The sequence below is a fragment of the Miniopterus natalensis genome, chromosome X (genome assembly GCF_054644295.1).
Source record: "Miniopterus natalensis isolate mMinNat1 chromosome X, mMinNat1.hap1, whole genome shotgun sequence".
In the NCBI taxonomy this organism is placed as follows: domain Eukaryota; kingdom Metazoa; phylum Chordata; class Mammalia; order Chiroptera; family Miniopteridae; genus Miniopterus; species Miniopterus natalensis.
In genome coordinates, this window is record NC_142103.1 from 24,900,259 (window position 1) to 24,919,829 (window position 19,571).

Below are 19,571 nucleotides of genomic sequence, written 5' to 3' on the forward strand. Positions count from 1 at the left end.
CTGTCACAGAGGGGCAAACAACAGGACAACAGTAAAGAGGATCACACCTGCATGGAACCAGGAGGAACAAGGAGCTAGGCAGGATTCTGAGGCTCTGGAGCTGGTAAGGTTACCAAGCGCTGGGATGGAAAAATCTACCCTGCCCCTTTGTCTCTCCTTCCCTTTCACTCCACAAGCAAAACCCCAAGGGAACATCCTCTAGAACAGGGGGTCTAAGAAGCTTTATGGCAAGATCTACTTATGAACATCAAAGGCTAAGAGCATCCAGACTTCAGAGCAAGAGAGTGGGGGAAAGTGGAATGGAAGGCAATAGTCAGGAAGTGTCTTCTTCCTCATGGCCCTCAGTGCTGAGACAGACAAGCAGTCTCAGGAAGTGTGAGGCAGTAGGAATCTGTCTAGCTTTTGCAAGCCCTTTACTTTGGGGGCCACGTAAAGCAGCAACTTAACAGCTGTTACCAAAGGTCTTCTGGATCAAATTAACTTCCTGAAGTTTTAAGAGAAAACCATCACTTCTTCATATTACTCCCTATATCCCTTATCCCATTTTGATTCCATGCTCAAAACAAATGGTGACCCCCTCCCCCAATGGAATGTGCCTGGATCCTAATGCACACATATTTAGTACAAAAGATCTGAATACACCCATTAACATCTTAGCTCCCCTGCAGTTGTCCCACAAAGACCTAGACTTTGAAAAAGGTGATTTAGAAGAAATGCTTGAACCAAGATTCTATGAAACTGAGCTTTATCCATCCTAATTTGGAGTGAAATTTGCTTTACTCTTAAACAAGGAGTCTCAGACTAGTGAAAAAGTTCTGCAAGAGAATAACAGATCTCAAAACATAGCAGAAAAGTAGTCTCTAATTCTAGTGCCTTTTGCTTTTAAACCATGACTCTCATGACAAAAGCCACCTGTTTCAAACAGCAGTGTCCATGGGCCAGTGAACAGTTCTCAGGGGCAGGAGACTGTCAAGTGTGTTTTTGAATAATCACTTGCAAAAGGCTGCAAATGACTAATAGGCACATGATTGGTCAATCCTTGGTCTGGAAATGAGGTGTGAATTAACTTTGGAGTGTGTTCCCACTCCATGGTTGGGTTCATTGTAATCCTCTTTTCTCCCATTTGTAGCTATGAATAGGACTATATAGATGACCCTGGTAACCTGTTACCATGTGATACAGGACTCCAAAGACACATGGCCCTCCTATAACAGAACCTGTTTTGGTCATATTATGCACTGGGTGCAAAAGGCCTTGTCACAATGAAAGCAAACCCCTGCAAAGGCAGCACAAGGACAAACCAGAGGCAGAGGAACCCAGGACTCAGGGCTCCAGGAATCAATCAACTGAAAAAGCATCTGGCTAAAGGCTGGAGGTTCAGACTAAAGCAAGGGTCAGAGGCTGGCTCCATTTCCTCATTGAATGAAATGGCTCTTTTCCCAAGTAGGGCACTTACTCCCTCAGTGATCTCTAGTCTGAGTGGTGGGCCATGGGCAGTAGTGCAGAGCTTTCGTCCTTTGTCCTCACTTTAGGCATTTGTGGGGGAGGTGCCACCAAGAAAACAGATTCCTTTCCTGAGGCCTCTTCTCTTTCCCTGACAATCAAGAGCTAGTCAGAGGGAGATGGTGAGAGAGGAGGTCACTGGGAGAGACAATGCTTTCCTTTTGAATTTCACACTTTTCATACAATTCTAATAACCCTCAGGTTAAGGACTACATAATATTAATGAGCGAGTTAAATAAACCCTTTAGCAGAAAATGCTTCCATTCCAAATCTGAAAAGGAGACTAATAGTCCCAATGTGAGATGAAATAAATCTTTTATTAAGGCATTAGCTTGGGGGCTTGATGAGCTTAACTTTGGTCCACCTAATCTTTTCTCTGGTTCTGAGGGTGGGGAAGATGTGAGGGAACATGAAATAGAACCTGTTGATGCCTTCTTTTTTTAAAAAAAATATATCTTTATTGATTTCAGAAAGAGGAAAGGAGAGAGAGAGAAAAACATCAATGATGAGAGAGCCATCGATTGGCTGCCTCCCACATGCCCCCCCCCCCCCCCGGGGGATCAAGCCCGCAATCCGGGCATGTTCCCTGACGCAGAATGAACCTCGATCTCCTGGATCATAGGTTGATGCTCAACCGCTGAGCCCTGCCGGCCGGGCGCTGGTGATGCCTTTTGCCAAGATTAGAATCAATCATATAGCTATCCCGGGTAGTTTCAAATGTGCTCTTACTGCAATTCCATTCAGTTTTAGTGCTGCCTCCTCACAGCCCAACAGGTCTGTTCCTGTTACTGCTCCCCAGTGAAGAATCACTTGCCATCCAGGACACTTGGGTCTCTCCCACTGGAGAAAAAAAAAAAAGGCCTTGGAGGTGCTTATGGCACTTTGCTGAATGTCACGGGAAAGTGAATATTGACCTTCCCCCAGTCATTGGGATGAAAGATGGGGACTGAGGGCCTTTCTTGAATGACCTCAAAACTTTATCCGAGAAACCAGATTACCCAAGGGGGGCCACAGTAGAGGTTTTATGTCAAAATATTTTGACATGGCCAAACTCTGATCAACTGATCCAATACTTCAGGAAATAGCATAATCAGCAAGTTATGGCATCAATGTTTCACATCAGCTTCTCCCAGAGCAAAGATTTTGGGTGAAAGAGGGCTAGAAGGTCATAGCTTACTTTGATCCCTTCTGAATCACTTTTTTTCAAAGGACTCATTATAAAATTATAAAATAGGTATCCCAATATTGAACATAAAACAAATACAAAGGAAACAAAACCAGAACCAGGATAAGGGAGTACTCTTCATAAAGCTCCAGAAAAATGTAGCTTCCCAAAATAAAAGAACACCCTTATTTGATCATTTGCTGCTAATGTCTTCTCTTGGCTTAACGGTGCAGCTAATAGTTTGAAAACAAAGAATAAGAACTATCATTGGGCAGTAAGTCACCTAAATCAAACCTTTGGCAGAGAGAGTAGTACAGATATGATATAGACCCATGGTCACACACAGATACTTTATTAGTTTCCTCTACAAGAGCTAGTAACATCAATCTTTTTAACAGAAACCTCAGGTCATTTGAGAGGCCAAACAGATCCAAGGAAATAAGATGAAAATTAAATACTTAAATTAATCAAAAGGCACTACACCACCACCTAGAACATTCTACCACAGTGGTAGTGGGCTAAGGAAGATTAAGCTACAGCAAAATAATCTCATGTAAATGTTAAAGAACACACAGCAAAAAGTGAGGTTTGCTTTCCAGAAGACTATGATACAATGATCATTTGGGTCCAAGAAGGTATTTGGCCAGGAAAAGGTCAAGATGATTGAAGGTCATACCAAATGGAAAGGAACAGGTACAAAACAGACTAAGCAACAATTTCCTAGCAGAAGGTGAGGGATCAGGCTCTTTTCCTCCCAAGAAGCATCCACTGCACTGTGTGCTGCCTTCCTTCAGGCCCCCACTTGAGAACTGCCTGCCTTCCAGGGAGTCAGCAACCAGATCTGGATTCTGGGCTGCCTAGGGCTCGTTAAAATTTAGTACAGACCTTAGAGAACTTGTCACATGTTACGGGGGTGGGGGAATTTGGTTCGCTTTGTTCTTTTTTAAATTTTTATTTATTTATTTATTTATTTATTTATTTATTTATTTACTCTGTTGCTAGTAGTTCTGAACCTAGGAATCCCAGAAGCATTCACATGAAAAGTAGTCTGAGCTTCCCCAATCACATTCAAACACCCCCACACAACACCCTTCACAGTCTGAAATCTTGCAGAAGCTAAGCTATATAGTTAAAGTTACAAGGCTCACAAAATCAAAGAAGCCAGAATGAGAAAATGCAGGTAGGAAATCCGAGCAGTTAGTCTCAATTTGTCTTTCCTTAATTATGAAGAAATGTTAATATACCTGGCATGGGATGTAGAAAGCTACTGGAGTAAGCTGGGGCTTCTGCTGAATTTTTCATCAAACACCAAGGGAAAATAAGGGAAGGGGTTCACTTTATTTTTTAAAAGCCTCAGAAGTTATTCTATTATAAAGGAACATGGCTGAACAGGTAGGAAACAGATTCCCCATTGTGAGTTCTCCTGATGGCTTCTGCAAGGATCATGGAGATGTCAATCACCTAGAAAGACATGAAAAACACCAAGTTAGTATCATATAAACAGAGATGACTGGCCAATGATGAGGAGCCTAATGAGAGTCCTTCCTCTTTAAGATCTCTTAAGATTACTGCACTGTGCTGTTTCCCCTCGTGAGCCTGCACCCAGCTATTCTTTATAACATCTTTTTTTAATCCTCACCTGAGGACATGCTTAGAGAGAGTGGGAGGAAGAGAGGGAGAAACATTGATGTGAGAGAGAAACATCAATCCGTTGCCTTCCATACGTGCTCCAACAGGAGATCGAACTGGCAACCCAGGTATGTGCCCTGACTGGGAACAGAACCAGCAACCATTCTGTGCACAGGACGATACTCAACTGACTGAGACACTCCGACTGGGTGATAACATTTTTAATATAACCACATAGGATAGAGTTAAAATGCTAATGGAGGAAAATTTCTGACTCAGACTCACCAAGATGGTGGTAGGTTGGCATTTAAAAATTTTTTAGGAATGAATATTTAAGCTAAAAAAATTCACACCTTTGAGAAATAACATCAACCCTCCAATTGTACATATTTCAGAAAGTTAATGGACTACTGTATATAGTTTAAATTAAGCAAACACCTTTTTCAGTTCAAAAGCATTCATACTTGAGTGTCTAATAATTACTTGGGGAATTACTTTAAAGTAGTGGTCTCATCACCTCTGGTTTTATAGGTCTTGGATGGAGCAAGGTAATCTGCATTTTAGCAAAAACACTAGGTAATTAACTTAGTCTGATTCCAGAACAACTTTGAGAAACACTGGAGTTCTAAGGAATATATCATCAGTTTAAAGGATTCACATTATGTCTGCAGGAGCCAATAAGAGTGACATACACACATACTATAAAACATAGACTTGCAAACTTGAATTAGCATCATGATCACTGTGAGAGCCTGTTAAAATGGAGACTCCTGGGCTCCATCCTCCAGAGAGCCTGAGGTCCAGTGATCTGAGTTTTTAAGCATGTGATGTTTTACTTTTGGATCACAGATCCTGATTACAGACTAAACCCTTAAGAGGAAAGGAGGAAATCTTCCAGTAAAATTCAACACATATAACTAACTCCTGAATAATTAGTGGAGTTTAAGTTTTGCAAGAATTTCATCCTCACCTGTATTTTGGAGCAGTGCTTCATCTTATCCTCTTGAGGTATGGTATTGGTGACCACTACTGCTTCAAAGCATGCATTGTTAATGCGAGAAATGGCCGGGCCAGAAAAGATTCCATGAGTCAAGATAGCATAAACTCTGGTGGCTCCAGCTGAAAGAAGTCTACAGGAAAAAGCAGATTTTGATTAATCTTACTTGTCACTGTAGAGCCTGAGTAAGGAAGAAGTGTATTGTTATTATTATAATTTTAAATTCACCTTTATTGTTGAAAGTATTACAGATACCTCCTTTTTCCCCATTAATCCCCTCCACCCCGCATCTCCCCCCCCCCCAGGCCTTCACCACACTATTGTCTGTGTCCATGGGTTGGTTATCCATATACGCATATAAGTTCTTTGATTAGTCTCTCCCTACTCACTCCCCCACCTTCCCACTGAGATTCATTAGTCTGTTCCATGCTTCTATGTCTCTGGATCTATTTTTGTTCCTCAGTCTATTTTGTTTATTATATTCCACATATGAGTGAGATCATGTAAAACCGAATCAGAAGAATCAGAAAACCTGAATACGCTAATAACAACTGATGAAATCAAAGCAGCAACAAAAAAACTCCCAGCAAACAAAAGCCCTGGTCCGGACCGCTTCACAGGGGAGCTTTCTAATTCTTTAAGTTGTAGGGTTAGATACTTTACTAAAAATTGTTCTTGCTTTTTGAGATAGGCCTGTAGTGCTATGAACTTCCCTCTTGGGACTGCTTTCTCGGTGTCCCACAGATTTTTGGTAGTTGTGTGTTTATTTTCACTTGTTTCCAGGAAATTTTTGATTTATTTCTTGATCTTATTGGTAACTCATTCATTGTTTAATAACATGCTATTTAGCCTCCATGTGTTTGAATGTTTTCGAGTGTTTTTATTACAGTTGATTTATAATTTCATGCCCTTGTGATCTGAGATGCTTGATATGATTGCAATCATCTTGAACTTGTAGAAACTGGTTTTGCGTCCTAACATGTGGTCTATCTTTGAGAATTACCCATGTGCACTTGAGAGGAATGTATATTCTGCAGCTTTAGGGTGAAATGTTCTGTAAATATCAGTTAAATCCATCTTGATCTAGTGTGCCATTTAGTCACTGTTTCTGTATTGACTTTTTTTTCTGGAAGATCTATCCAGTGAAGTCAGTGGGGTGCTCAAGTCCACAACTATTACTGTATTGCTGTTGATCTCTCCCTTAAAATCCTTAAGGTTATTATTGATAGGTCCTTATTTATTGCCATTTTAATTCTTTATGCCTATGTTTCTCTCTCAATTTATTATTACAGCACTCCCTTTAACATTTCCTGCAATGCTGGTTTGGTGGCGATAAACTCCTTTAGCCTTTTTGTCTGGGAAACTATTTTACCATCTATTTTGAATGATAGCCTTGCTGGATAGAGTAGTCTTGGTTTCAGATCCTTGTTTTGCATTGCCTTGAATACTTCATGCCATTCCCTTCTGGCCTGTAGAGTTTCTGATGAGAAGTCAGCTGACAGCCTTATGTAAGCTCCTTTGTAGGTAACAGATTGCTTTTCTCCTGTTGCCTTCAATATTCTGTGACTTGAATTTTTGGCATTTTAATTATGATGTGTCTAGGCGTGGACCTCTTCGGATTCTTCTTGCTTGAGACTCTGTGCCTCCTGAACTTGTGCGACTTCTTCCTTGACCAGGTTAGGGAAGTTTTCTGCCATTATTTCTTCAAACAGGTTCTCTAATCCTTGCTTACTTTCGACCTCCTTTGGCACTCCTATGATGAAATACTGTTATGTTTCATGTTGTCCCACAGTTCCCTTAAACTGTCCTGTTTTTTAATTGTTTTTTTCTTTTTGGATCTCTGATTGAGTGATTTTTTTCTACCCTGTCTTCTAATTCACTGATCTGATCCTCAGCTTCCTCTAATCTGTTATTTCTTTCAATGTATTCTTTATTTCTGCTATGTCATTCTTCATTTCCTTCATAGTTTCTGTATCTTTTTCTCATGCTGCTGAGCATCCTTACAATTCTGAAGTCTATCTGATAAATTGCTTATCTCTGTTTCATTTAGCTCTTTTTCTGGAGACTTCTCTTGTTCTTTCATTTGGGGCTTGTTTTTTGTCTCCCCATTTTGGCTGCCTATTTGGGTTTCTTTCTATGTATTACATAGGCCTGCTAGGACTCTCAGTCTTTTTGGAGGGTCTCTGGTGCAGGCCAATGTCAGACGCTGTTTGTGACTGGCCCTGAGTACCCTGTTTGGAGGTATCAACAACCCTTGGCTTGAGGTCCCCTCTGTTGGGGCTGGGTGTGTTTGGACAGGACCAAGATGCAAACCAAAGTCTGCTTTTCCAAGGCCTGGGTCCAGAAGCAGATCAGGCAAAAACACAAAGCACTCTGAAGTCTGCCTCTGCCTGCAGGCTGATTAATCTGATTCTCTTAATGAGCCTCAGGCTGCAGAAACTCTACAGGGTAGGAAGAGAGGTTTTTCAGCAGGGTGGGGCAATTGCTTCCCCCTCAGGCAAAAGCTGCTTGGAAGGTAAATGTCTGCCTCTGCGGTATGGGGGAGTGACTTGGCACAGGAATCCAGAAGGGTGCCCTCTGATCTCTATCTCCAGAGCTACAACCCTAGATTCTCCTCGCACAGCTCCAGTCCACTCTGCCCTCCCTCTGCTGGAGCCCAAGGTGAGTGGCTGCACACGAAACTTTATGCTTTGGGTCTTTCAGAGGATGCTTGCATTTCCAGCTGTCTCTCCCTGGCAGACAGAAACTCAGCTGCTTTTCACAGCCCCACATTATGTGGGCACCTTTCTCAGTTCTGGTGCTCTTGGCTGGGAAGCCCAGCCTGGCGTTTAGGCCCCAGAGTCCTCACTGGGAACCCCCCACAGCTGAGATATCCCTCCAGACCTTCAACTGCTGCCTGTGGGAGCCCAGCCAGCCCTCTCCTGCCTCTGCAATTCCTACCCGTCTCTATGCAGTCTCCACTTTTCTTCCTTGGTTATGAGGGTGCTCTCCAGCTCGTCTTCAGTTGCAGTTGATTATTCAGGATAGTTTTTCTATATTTTAGTTGTAATTCCAGTTTGGTCCCAGGAGAGTGTCAGTGTAGCTCCCACTCAGTCTGCCGCCATCTTTAATCTCCAGAAGTATATTATTATTAATCAGTTTTGGTGCCATACCTCAGCCTGGGTGGCTTAAACAGAATGGTATTTCTCATAGTTCTAGTGGCTGCAAAGTCTAAGATCAAGGTGGTAGCATGGCAGATTTCATTCCAAGGCTTCTTCTCTTTTTTCCCCTCTTCTGAGGCTTGTTCTCTTAGCTTATCGGCAGCTGCCATTTTGCTGTGTGTTCACATGACCTCTTTGACTTCTTTGACTTCCACATGCAGGTGGTAGAAGGGGGAAGCAAGCTCTCTGGTCTCTTCTGATAAGGCATTAATTCCATCATAAAGACCCCACCCTTGTGACTTCATCTAAACCTAAATACCTTCCAGGGGTCCCATCTACAAATGCCATAACACCAGAGGTTAAAGTTTCAATGCATCAAATTTTAGAGAGCCACAATTCAGCCCATATTCAGGACAGAGAGCAGGCCCTGGCTGGGTGGCTCAGTTGGCTGGAGCATCATCCCATGCACCAAAAGGTGGGCACATGCGGTAGGCAACCAATCTCTCTCTCTCTCTCTCTTCCTCTCTCAAAATAGGTTTGAATCTTCATGAATTTGGCTTTGGATTTTGTTTGTAGTTTAATTCTAGATTAAGAACTGATCCATTCTGGGTTTTTTTTTTGGGGGGGGTGTTTTTTCCCCCCGTAATTTTAGAATCAAGTTTACTCACCATTTGCCCCCAGATGCCTCAGTGACTGTGCACTCGGAGGCCTCCACCCAGGTTCTGGAGGACAATGATTCTGAGTGCTCACTGAGCTACTTGCTGGATTCCTCAGAGAAAACACAAGTGTCTTCTCCACAGTGCAATTCAGACTTCAGTCATCTCAGTGGTCAAAGACATGTACCCTTCATGTCAGATAGCATTTATATTTCAGTGAAAAAACAAGTTCACAGGTGGGGAATATATGTTTCACTAAGATTTATATCTTTGGAGGAAAAAGCCTTTCATGTAAAATATTTAAATTTATATAAGAAAATGTTAGAAAAAGATATGGGGAGTGTATATAACACATGCTTTGTTGCATGGGACAGGGGAATCCAAGGCCTAATGCTCTTAAGAGTAGAGTCCTCAGTCTTCAACATCAACTGTGCTGTATCTTTTAAGGTACTTCATCTGCTGATTCTTTGTGGGATGAAACCTCAGACAAGCCCAACTGGGCAGGGGAGGCAGGGCAGACAGTTAGGAAATCTGCTTGGAGATTCTATTAAAAACACCCTTTTGCTGACCAAGAAAAGGAGAGAAAACTGGATTAAGAACTTACCTGAATAGGTTTAGATTCTTATGAAAGGACTATGGTAGACTGCTACACTCAACAAAAGCCATCACCTCTTCTTCATGGGCACACAGCTGGACTACATTTCCCAGCTTGCATAGTTAAGTGTGACCATGTTACTTAATTCTGGCCATCAAAATGTGGGCAGCTACAATGTACACCACTTTCTGGTTGAGTTTATAAAAATCTTCCATGGGCTCTGGCCAGTGTGGCTCAGTTGATTGAGTGTTGTTCCATGCACCAAAAAGGTTGCCAGTTTGATTACCAGTCAGGGCAAATGCCCAGGTTGTGGGTTTGGTCCCTAGTCAGGGTGCACATGGGGGAGGCAACCAATCGATGTTTCTCTCTCACATCAATGTTTCTCTCTCTCCCTCTCCCTCTCAAAAAAAAAAAAAAAAAAAAAAATCAATGAAAAAAACCACAACATGTTAAAAAAAATCTTCCACAGGTAACTGATCTTCCATGCTCTTTTCCCTTTCTGGCTGGTCAAAATGGAAATGTCTTTCAAGGTAATCTTGGAAAGCCAACATCAAAGATGCAGTGCCACATGACCAAAAGAGGAATACTTATACTGGAATATGCCATGAATAAGAAAATTTTATCATGTTAAGCCACCGATATTTCAGGGAGTTGATCTATTATAGCAATTAGCATTACCTTACTAATAGAAAGAGACAAAGGGAAGTTTATAAATGTATACTCCAGGATCCAAACCATGACTCACTGAGCACACAAATATTTTTTTAGCATCCATTATACACCAGCCCTGTGCAAAGCACACTCAGAGGTTAAAAAAACAGTTATGAAAGACAATGCTCCCCATAGTGGCTTGGGCTGTAAGCAATGGGGAGCCATTTAAGGTTTCAAAGGTGAGGAGTGATGAGATCTAGCCTTAGTTTAGGAAGATTAGGAAGTGGGAAGGCAATGGAAAGATGGACTAGGGAGGTAAGAGACTGGCTACTGGCAGAAGAGAGAACAGAGGGAAGGTAATTTAGAACAGGCAAGGGATGAGAAGGAATATGAATAGTAGCTAAAATGGACAATCAAGAGGTAAGACTAAAAGAAAAAAAAGGTAAGACTAGGGTTTCTGGCTTAGATAAAATATAAATATGCCTACCTCAGGCCTATGGATTTCTACCTTAGCTAAAAAAAAAAAGTATTCAGAGCAATGGCAAAATTTTGGAAATATAGTAGTGATAGTTGCACACTGTGAATGTAGTTAATACCATTGACCTGTACACTTAAAATGGTTAAAAATGGCCAAGTTTATGTTATATATAATTTAGCACAATAAAAAGAAAAAAAACTAAGGAAATCTGGGGGAAAAGGAGTACTCATCAATATACACATATTGAAATTCAAGCCTAGGGTAATGAAAAGCTCCCAAAGCTAGTTATTATTCCTCTATTCAGCTCCAAAAGGAATCAGCAGGTTTAAGGCACTCAGAAAGCAGCTTTTTACTTCTAATCACCGGCCCCACCACTCGGCACTCACTTGTCAGCTGCATGGCAGATTGTGCCACAAGTGTCAGCCATGTCATCCACTAGAATGGCCACTCGATCTTTCACATCTCCAACAAGCACCATGCGATCCACTTCATTGGCTTTCTTCCGTTCTTTGTGAATCAAGGCAAAGTCAACATTCAACCGGTCTGCAATGGAGGTAACTCTGCAAAACAGGGTACCTGCAGTTAAAACCTAGCTGTATGTGGCTCCTAAGACAAAAATAAATGGACTAGCCCTGGCCAGGCAGCTCAGATGGTTAGAGCGTTGGCCTGATATGCCAATGTTGTGGATTCAATTCCCAGTCAGGGCACATACAAGAACCAACAAATGAATGCATAAATATGTGGAACAACAAATTTCTCTCTCTCTCAATTCAATAAATAAAAATTTAAAAAATAAATAAATAAATGGACTAAAGAATGGGCTTGTTTTCTGGAGGAGAATACTCCTTGAAACCAAACAGTTCCCAGGGCTGGAAAAGAACAACTAATTTACTGACATTACAAACTGGGTTTTATAATCTAATGCCTCCATATTCTGAGAATAGTTTGTAAATGTATCAAACGTAACTGAATTCATTTTAGGTAATAGTAGGGAATAGACAACGTCCTCACCAGTTCCAAGAAGTAGTATAATGCTAAGGCACATTCATTTAATGGATTGCCAGGAGTGCACACTGTCCCAATTTGACATGTGGATGTGGTGACAAGTGAACCTGAACCTGGCTGGAGGGTAGCAGTTCTCAGCCTGTTCCAGTGCCCGTGCCCTCATCATACTCCCCTCAGTGATCCACAAACTGCCAATGTCAACTGTACCTGGACGCCAGGCTTGGGAGTTCTTTAACGACTGCTAGAAAGAAAGTTATATACTAATTAAACAGGCAAACTAGGCATATCACACTGTACAGCCAAAGTTTCTCCAAATCAAAATAGGATTCTTTTTTTTTTTATTACAAGATAATACAAAACAGACTAAAAGGTGGGATGGAAGACAAATCTGTCTGGTGACAAAGTACATATCATTCACTCAAACAGAAATCCATTCAGTATAAATGACAGTGTGCTGCCCCAGTGGCATGTATATCCATGCTCCACTGTGCCATCCTTATCATGTGTGATGGGGCCTCTGCTTTGTTTTTTTGTTTGTTTTTTAATGTACTATTCCAACCAGAGCATTGCGTTTTTCCCCCTGGTGACAATGGTCACATAGTTTGTGCTAGATATGGCAAATGCATGATCAATTAGTTAAAGCATCCCAAATTGTCCATACAAAATAGCCAAGAAACTCAGTGATTAATAAAGCATAAAGGGCTGGAAAAAGTCACTTCCTATGCCCTTGAGGGGAGAACTATGTACAAGTCATAACTACACAGGGATCTCTCCCTACTACAAAAATCCTGCCAACAGAGAAGTGATAGCAACTCACTTTGAATATACTCCATCAGTGTAAGAAAATTATACCCCCCCCCCCAAAAAAAAACAACCACGTAGCAACAAGTCATCTACTAAAAGCAATTTTTCTGTACCCAACTTTGGAAAGAAAATCCTGCTTGATTATTTATTTCAAATGTGACCATTTTCTAAGTCCCATGGCAAGATGTGAAAATAATGCACAAGCTAAGACAAATATGACAAGTCTCTAGAATTACAGATGGTAACTGGCGATTACATGAGCCTGACAAAGCCATACATCTGGCTGAATAACAATTCAAGTCTCAGCTTATCAGTGCTGTTGTAGTTACTGAAAGAAAGAGCTTGCAGAGAAATAGTCATTGACGATTTGTATAGCTTTCAGAGAGATCTGAATTAGCTTTTCCTAATCATCTGTGTTTTGTAGCTCTTCATTCTATTTCTACAATAAGAAGAGCATGTGTCACACTTTTGAATGCATTACTAATGAGTGACCCACTAAGGAAATCAAAAGCTCTTAGTCGGCACCATGTGAGCTGTAAAACATTGCAACTGGCAATCCCTGGCAGTTTGTTTAAAATGTTAAGGTCTTGGGTTTAAATAAAATTACCACGCTTTATTTTCCTTCCTGCTTAATACTTTAATCCAAAGGATCAAAATGGACTAACCAACAACAGCATTAATAAGTGTGTAAAAGCTTCCTAGTCCTCTATTATCATGTGGTTTGACAGCAGGTGCCACTCATTAGAAAACCAAATTTCCTCCCCTTTCTGATAGGCTTCTAGCAGTGATGCTAGCCCTGACTGCCAAGTTATTAATGGGTTACAGTCAGGGCCACAACACCAGATTTCGAGCCACTCTGTTGATGCCTTGTCTTTCAGGTAGTGACTCAGGCCAGGAAGAGGAATAAAACTATATCCAGCTTATGTCCCAGCTATCAGTACATCCATTCTGAAGTACTTACAAACTGTCACTTGCATAGAAAATCATCACTTTCAGACAACTTTATTAAAGATTTTCCTAGTACATTGAGAATAATAGAAATTTCAACCATACCTCTTAGCTCCCCCAGCATCAGGTGAGACAATAGTACAGTTCCTCCACTCAGAGATATTCTCCCTTATCCACTTCAGGACAGCGGGTTCTGCGTACAAATTGTCCACAGGGATATCAAAAAAGCCCTGTAGGAAGGAGCTGGGTCAGTTTTGCTTCGTTTTCCTTCTCCTCCATTTATGTATTTATTTTATTTGAATAAATTTGATGTAACATTATGTGAGCCTAAGGGGTACCCATCTCTTTTATTTACAAAGGACTAACACAAAGAGAATAATGACTTGTCCAAAAAATACCTTACTGCAACATTTTGTCGGATTAGAAGGTATGCCCAATGTGGGAGACTGTAAAAATGGCCTCTTCGAATCCAGGCTGTGCAAGAGAACCCAGCCATGATGGGCAAAGTCAGCCCTCAGCTAACATACAACTGACCAGGCACAACTGAGCCCCTGAGAAAAATGACCAAGTTCAGCTGGGACCAGAACTATCAGGCCAATGTGCATACTCATGAGATAATAAAAACTTACTGCTTTATGCTAAGGAGCAAAAGCTAATTGGTAAATGATTTAGAGATGCTACAGTATATAAACTTAGTGGAAGGTATTTATAATAAATTGTCACAGAGAGTAACTAGAAGCCAGATCTGTGTTCTAATATTAGTTGCTACAGAATAGTTGTGTTTCTCAACTAGTTTGCTCCTCTTCTATAAAATGGGTATAATCACCTGTCCTATGTACCTTACTGGATTGCCATAAGCCTCTAATGACAATGATTTGAAAGTCTCTTATAAAAAGTATATAAACATAAGGTAGTAAGTATTCTGCTCCCTATACTCTGGATTTATGCTAGAAAGTACCTTCCAATATCTGTGGCTCTAAATTTATTCAAAATTTTGTCACATTTTAAAATTGATTTTAAAGAGAGAGGAAGGGGGAGAGAGAAACATCTATGAGAGAGAGAAACATCAATAAGCTGCCTCCTACATGCCACCTAGATCGAGCTGGCAACCTGGGCATGTGCCCTGACTGAGAACCGAACCGGGGACCTTTTGGTGCATGGGATGATGTTCAACCAACTGAGCCACACCAGCCAGGGCTCTGTGGCTCTAAATTTGATGATGAAGCCCTGCCCAGGTAGCTCAGGTGATTAGAGCATTGTCTCTATACACCAAGGTTGCAGGTTCAATCCTCAGTCAGGGCACATACAAGAATCAACCAATGAGTGCATAAATAAGTTGCCCGGCCAAGTGTGGCTCAGTGGTTGAGCATCGACCTAGGATCCAGGTGATCGGGGTTCGATTCCCGGTCAGGGCACATGCCCGGGTTGCGGGCTTGATCCCCAGTCGGGGCATGCAGGAGGCAGCCGATCAATGACTCTCATCATGGATGTTTCTATCGCTCTATCCCTCTCCTTTCCTCTCTCTGAAATCAGTAAAGATATATTTTTTTTAAAAAAAACAAAAAAACCCAAGTAGAACATCAAATTGATGTTTTTCTCTAAAAGCAATAAATAAAAAATAAATTTAATAATGACAATAACAACTCCCACTTATTTGGTTCCCATTATGAGCCAGGCATTATCCTATGAATTTATTTAATATCTTACTTAATACTCACAATAACAAAGCAGTGTATAATAAGAGAAATTAAATAACCTGCTGAACATTACAAAGCTAATAAGAGGCAGAGCTAGAATTCGAACTTGGTCTGATCCCAAAGCCTACACTCTTCCCAGAATACATGACTTCCTACCTTTCCAACCACCCCAAATGAATAAGACCATGAACTAAGCTCAATGTGAGGATGTTTAAAATGCTGTCAATGTCTAATTTATTTGAGCTGTACTTGGGCAGTATTATGCTCCTCTGCAGTCTTCAGCATTATTAGTCCTCTTCTCCCCTTCTAACATGTAAAAACCTCTAAGGTAATGTTTAGCTCCCATTGATACCTGAATCTGAGAAGCATGAAGGTCCATGGTGATAATATGATCTGCACCTGCTACGGAGAGCATATTTGCAACAAGCTTGGCTGAGATTGGAGCCCGGCTCTAAATGGAGGGGACAAAAGAAAAAAATCAACAACAAAGAGCCAATTTGAGAAACAATTCATTTGCATAAGAAGCTTTTATTTATTGTGTACCTACTATGTTTAAGGCACTGTGCTACCAGGAAATTCAAAGAAAGTAACATAGTTGCTGACCTTGAGTAGATCACAATCTAGCACAATTAAGAGGAACATCACTTTGTCAAGTCAGGATACATATTAAAGAAAATGCCTTCCCACCTTTCATTTTCTTAATTTAAAGTACAGATTTTCAGCCTATTCAAGTGTTTCCAATGCTTAATTTAAATTAGACAATCTCTTTCAAACAATTTTATTAAAATCACTTAACACATACATACTCAAACCTGTATAACATCCAACATGTCATCTTATACTTTATTTTGTAAATTACACCACTTCCTTACTCATCTGAAGGTAAACCTTCCAGCAATCTCAAACCATTAAATAACAGGCAAACACACCTGCTGCATTGTAAAATGGCCACGTCCATGCCCTTTACTCTATACTTTGTAGGAGCGCTACACTCTATTGAAATAAAAATATCTGGCTTATTTTTTTTCAGTTTCTCTGCCATTTTAAAAAAACTTATTTTCACTGTTGAGGATATTACAAATGTCCCAATCCCCCCCCTTTGCCTCCCTCCACCCAGCACCCGCCCCACCCCAAACCTTCATCACACTATTGTATGTGTCCACGGGCTATGCATATATGCATATAAATTCTTTGGTTAATCTCTTCCTCCACTCCCCCATTCCCTCTGAGGTCTTTCAGGCTGTTCCGTGCTTCCATGTCTCTGGACCTATTTCTTTGTCAGTTTATTTTGTTCATTAGATTTCATGTATAAGTGAGATCATGTGATATTTGTCTCTCTCTGACTGACTTATTTCGCTTAGCATAATAATCTCTTGGTCCATCCACGCTGTCTCAAAAGGTAAGAAAGTCTTTTTTACAGCTGCATAGTATTCCATTGTGTAAATGTACCACAGCTTTTTTATCCACTCATCTATTGATGGGCATCTAGGCTGTTTCCAGATCTTAGCTATTGTAAATAACGCTATGGACACAGAGGTACATATGTAGCTTTCTCCTGTGTGTGTGTCTGAGTATGTGTAATGAGACCAAGTATTAATGTAACAGATTTCAGGTTTTATGAAAAGGTCACAACTATAACCTCACGAGGGTCCCAGAGGATCTACAATAGTTTAAAAAATATTCTACTCCATGGGAACTGGTGCTTAGTCTTACTCATATAATTAAATAACAGCAGTGAGCTAACTGAAAGCCACAAGTGATGACTGAAACAAAATAGACTACAAATGTGTTGCTTTGTACAAACCAATCACATGTCAATTGTTTTAAAGATCAGGTAATGCCTAAGAGAATGTGATTTTAAAAATACCCTCTAAATATATATCTGATAATTAAGGAATATTTTTGTGACTTTGGGCATGCTCATGATTCCCCTGATTAAAAACATTGTTTTTTTAAATAAAGGAGATTCTGCTCCTACCTTGTCCTTCTTATCCTGCCGAGCATAAGGGAAGCACGGGATGACTGCAGTAACCCGGCTGGCTGAAGCAATCTTACAGGCATTAATCATGATCAAAAGCTCCATTAGATTGTCATTAATTTCGCCACAGCCACTCTGAACGATGTAGACATCCTCTCCACGGACGCTTTCACCAATTTCAACACTACAAACAGGAAAGGACCACAAAAACAATAGATCTTAAAGCACTATACTTCTACAGACAGTAAGATCTAATAAGCATAGCTTTCTACTAGTACGCTATGAATGGTTTACAGCTGCATGTGAACAGTGATCACTTTGGACGTCAGGAGATCCCGTGGAGGGGCCCTTGTTGCAGAAGCAGTTTACTGCCTCAGTTTACTCGAGTGCACTATACAAATATTACCTATTTTTATGTGGGACATGACATGAAAAAGATTGGCTAAAGTACTCACAAGTAATTGAACCATAATTTCAGTAGGCAACCTATACTTCATTTCAGGTACAAGACAGGTGAATGCAAATTAGATATAGCATCTGTGACTATCACAGTCCATATATAACTAAAATAGAAAGGTCATATAAGGAATGAATCACTAGTGTTCTATAAAGATGCCTTCTACAGAAGACAGTATCACATCTGTACAGTACCATATTGGCCAGTTTACTCAACAAATATTAAATGTTCCATTGTCAGTCACTGTGCTAGGTATTAGGGACACAATGTGAAGAAAATACATGCAGTTCTTACCCTCATTCTATGCTAACTGTACTCTGGCTCAACTAGGAAGTCTTCCTTTAAAAATTTTCACAGGAAATCCTGGCCAGTGTGGCTCAGTTGGTTGGGTGTTGTCCTGTGCACCAAAAGGTTGCTGGTTCGATTCCTGGTCAGGGCACATGCCCAGGTTGCAGGCTCGATCCCCAGTTGGGATCAGGCAGGAGGCAGCTGATCGATGTTTCTCTCTCTCCTTCTCCCTCTCCCTTTCACTCTCTCTAAAATCAATAAAACATATTTTTTAAAAAATAAAAGTTCCACAGGGGGTATTTGTGGGTGTACATTTGTACATATGTGCACAGTATGTGTAGACAAGCATAAATCAGAATGGTTGGTAACATCTATTGATCAAGAGATAGTTCTATTGCCAGAAGCAGCTAATACAGGTGATAAATATTATTTAATATTAACTTCTTTCCAATCCAAGTAACAATGGAAAGGATCCTACTTTTAAAAAGAATGGGGTTAGTTTATACAGAAAAGCCAGAAAAATAAAAGCAACTGCTAAAAAAAAAAATCAAACCAGAAAGAAATTAGAACAGGGACGTTGAAATTCCTGGTAGCCAGAACAAAGAGGAAAACACATTAGTTTCGGATCTCTGGAGATAAACTCTCTTTAAGCACTAAATTCAAGAATTATTTTACCCTGCTCACATGACCACAACAAAATTACAACTAAACTACAAAACAACGATCATGGAGAACCTCCTGAAGTCTAGCTGAACAGAAGTTTTATAACTAAGGATATGCACAAGAAGCTACAAGGAGATTGATAGGGGAGGCAGAGACAAGATACTGAATGGGCTGGAGGAGGGGGAGTGAGGGGTCCCAGCCCCATACAAGGCTCCCCAGCTCAGGGGAAGTTCTAGGAAGAGAAGTCCCCACAGCTTCTGGTTGTGAAAACCAGCAGGGATTGTGGCTGAGGGGATTTATCTAGGTGAGACTGAAGGCTGCTGGAGTTCCAGGGCGTCCTCCTAAAAGGTCCAAACATGAACTTACTTGCTGATGGACTTACTAGCTCTGAGCTCTAGCACTGGGGCAGCGGCTAGAAAAGCACCAGGGACTAACAGAGAGGAACTGAACTATCTGGCTTCAGGGCAAGGGCTTAGAGGGGAAGCTTTCTCCCAGACTTAAGTGCTGGCAGAAGCCGTTGTTCCTTCACTGATCTCTCCCCCCACCCAGCCGGCAGGCCCAGGCAGGTGCCAAGTCTGAGTCTCCATCAACCTAGCTAACAAGGTTGGCCCTGCCCTGGTGATCCCCTGAGACTCCGTTCCACCCAATTTGCAGGCCCACCCAAGCCACTTCCAAGGGCTTTTCCATACAAATGGTACTGTGGAGTTTTCCAAAATCTCTCAAAGGTTCACAAACCCCAAACAAACAGCATCTGGGCTCTGTTCCCAGCTTAGCCTCTCCCAAGCACTTCCAAGCTCAGCACAAGTGACAACCATATGAAGAACACTTTGTAGCTCAAACCAAGTGGCATAGGGCAGGGCACTGGCAGTGGCTGACCTTGGCCTGCACCAGAGCCCCTCCCCCAAGTGGCCTCAGAA

The 19,571-nt window shown here is 41.2% G+C and overlaps 1 protein-coding gene across 1 annotated transcript in view; it reads right to left on the minus strand.

Annotated features, from left to right (window-relative positions):
* Window positions 1-3,629: 3,629 nt before the first annotated feature.
* Window positions 3,630-19,571, minus strand: part of PRPS1 (phosphoribosyl pyrophosphate synthetase 1) — a 28,020-nt gene continuing 12,078 nt past the window's right edge. Inside the window, exons 2-7 of the mRNA XM_087829284.1 lie at window positions 17,247-17,430; window positions 15,621-15,719; window positions 13,677-13,801; window positions 11,201-11,374; window positions 5,268-5,427; window positions 3,630-4,129 (exon numbers count right to left, since the gene is read on the minus strand). Of these exons, the coding sequence (XP_087685410.1) occupies window positions 4,037-4,129; window positions 5,268-5,427; window positions 11,201-11,374; window positions 13,677-13,801; window positions 15,621-15,719; window positions 17,247-17,430 (835 nt within the window). The 3' untranslated portion in view covers window positions 3,630-4,036. The remainder of the gene's footprint in view (window positions 4,130-5,267; window positions 5,428-11,200; window positions 11,375-13,676; window positions 13,802-15,620; window positions 15,720-17,246; window positions 17,431-19,571) is intronic.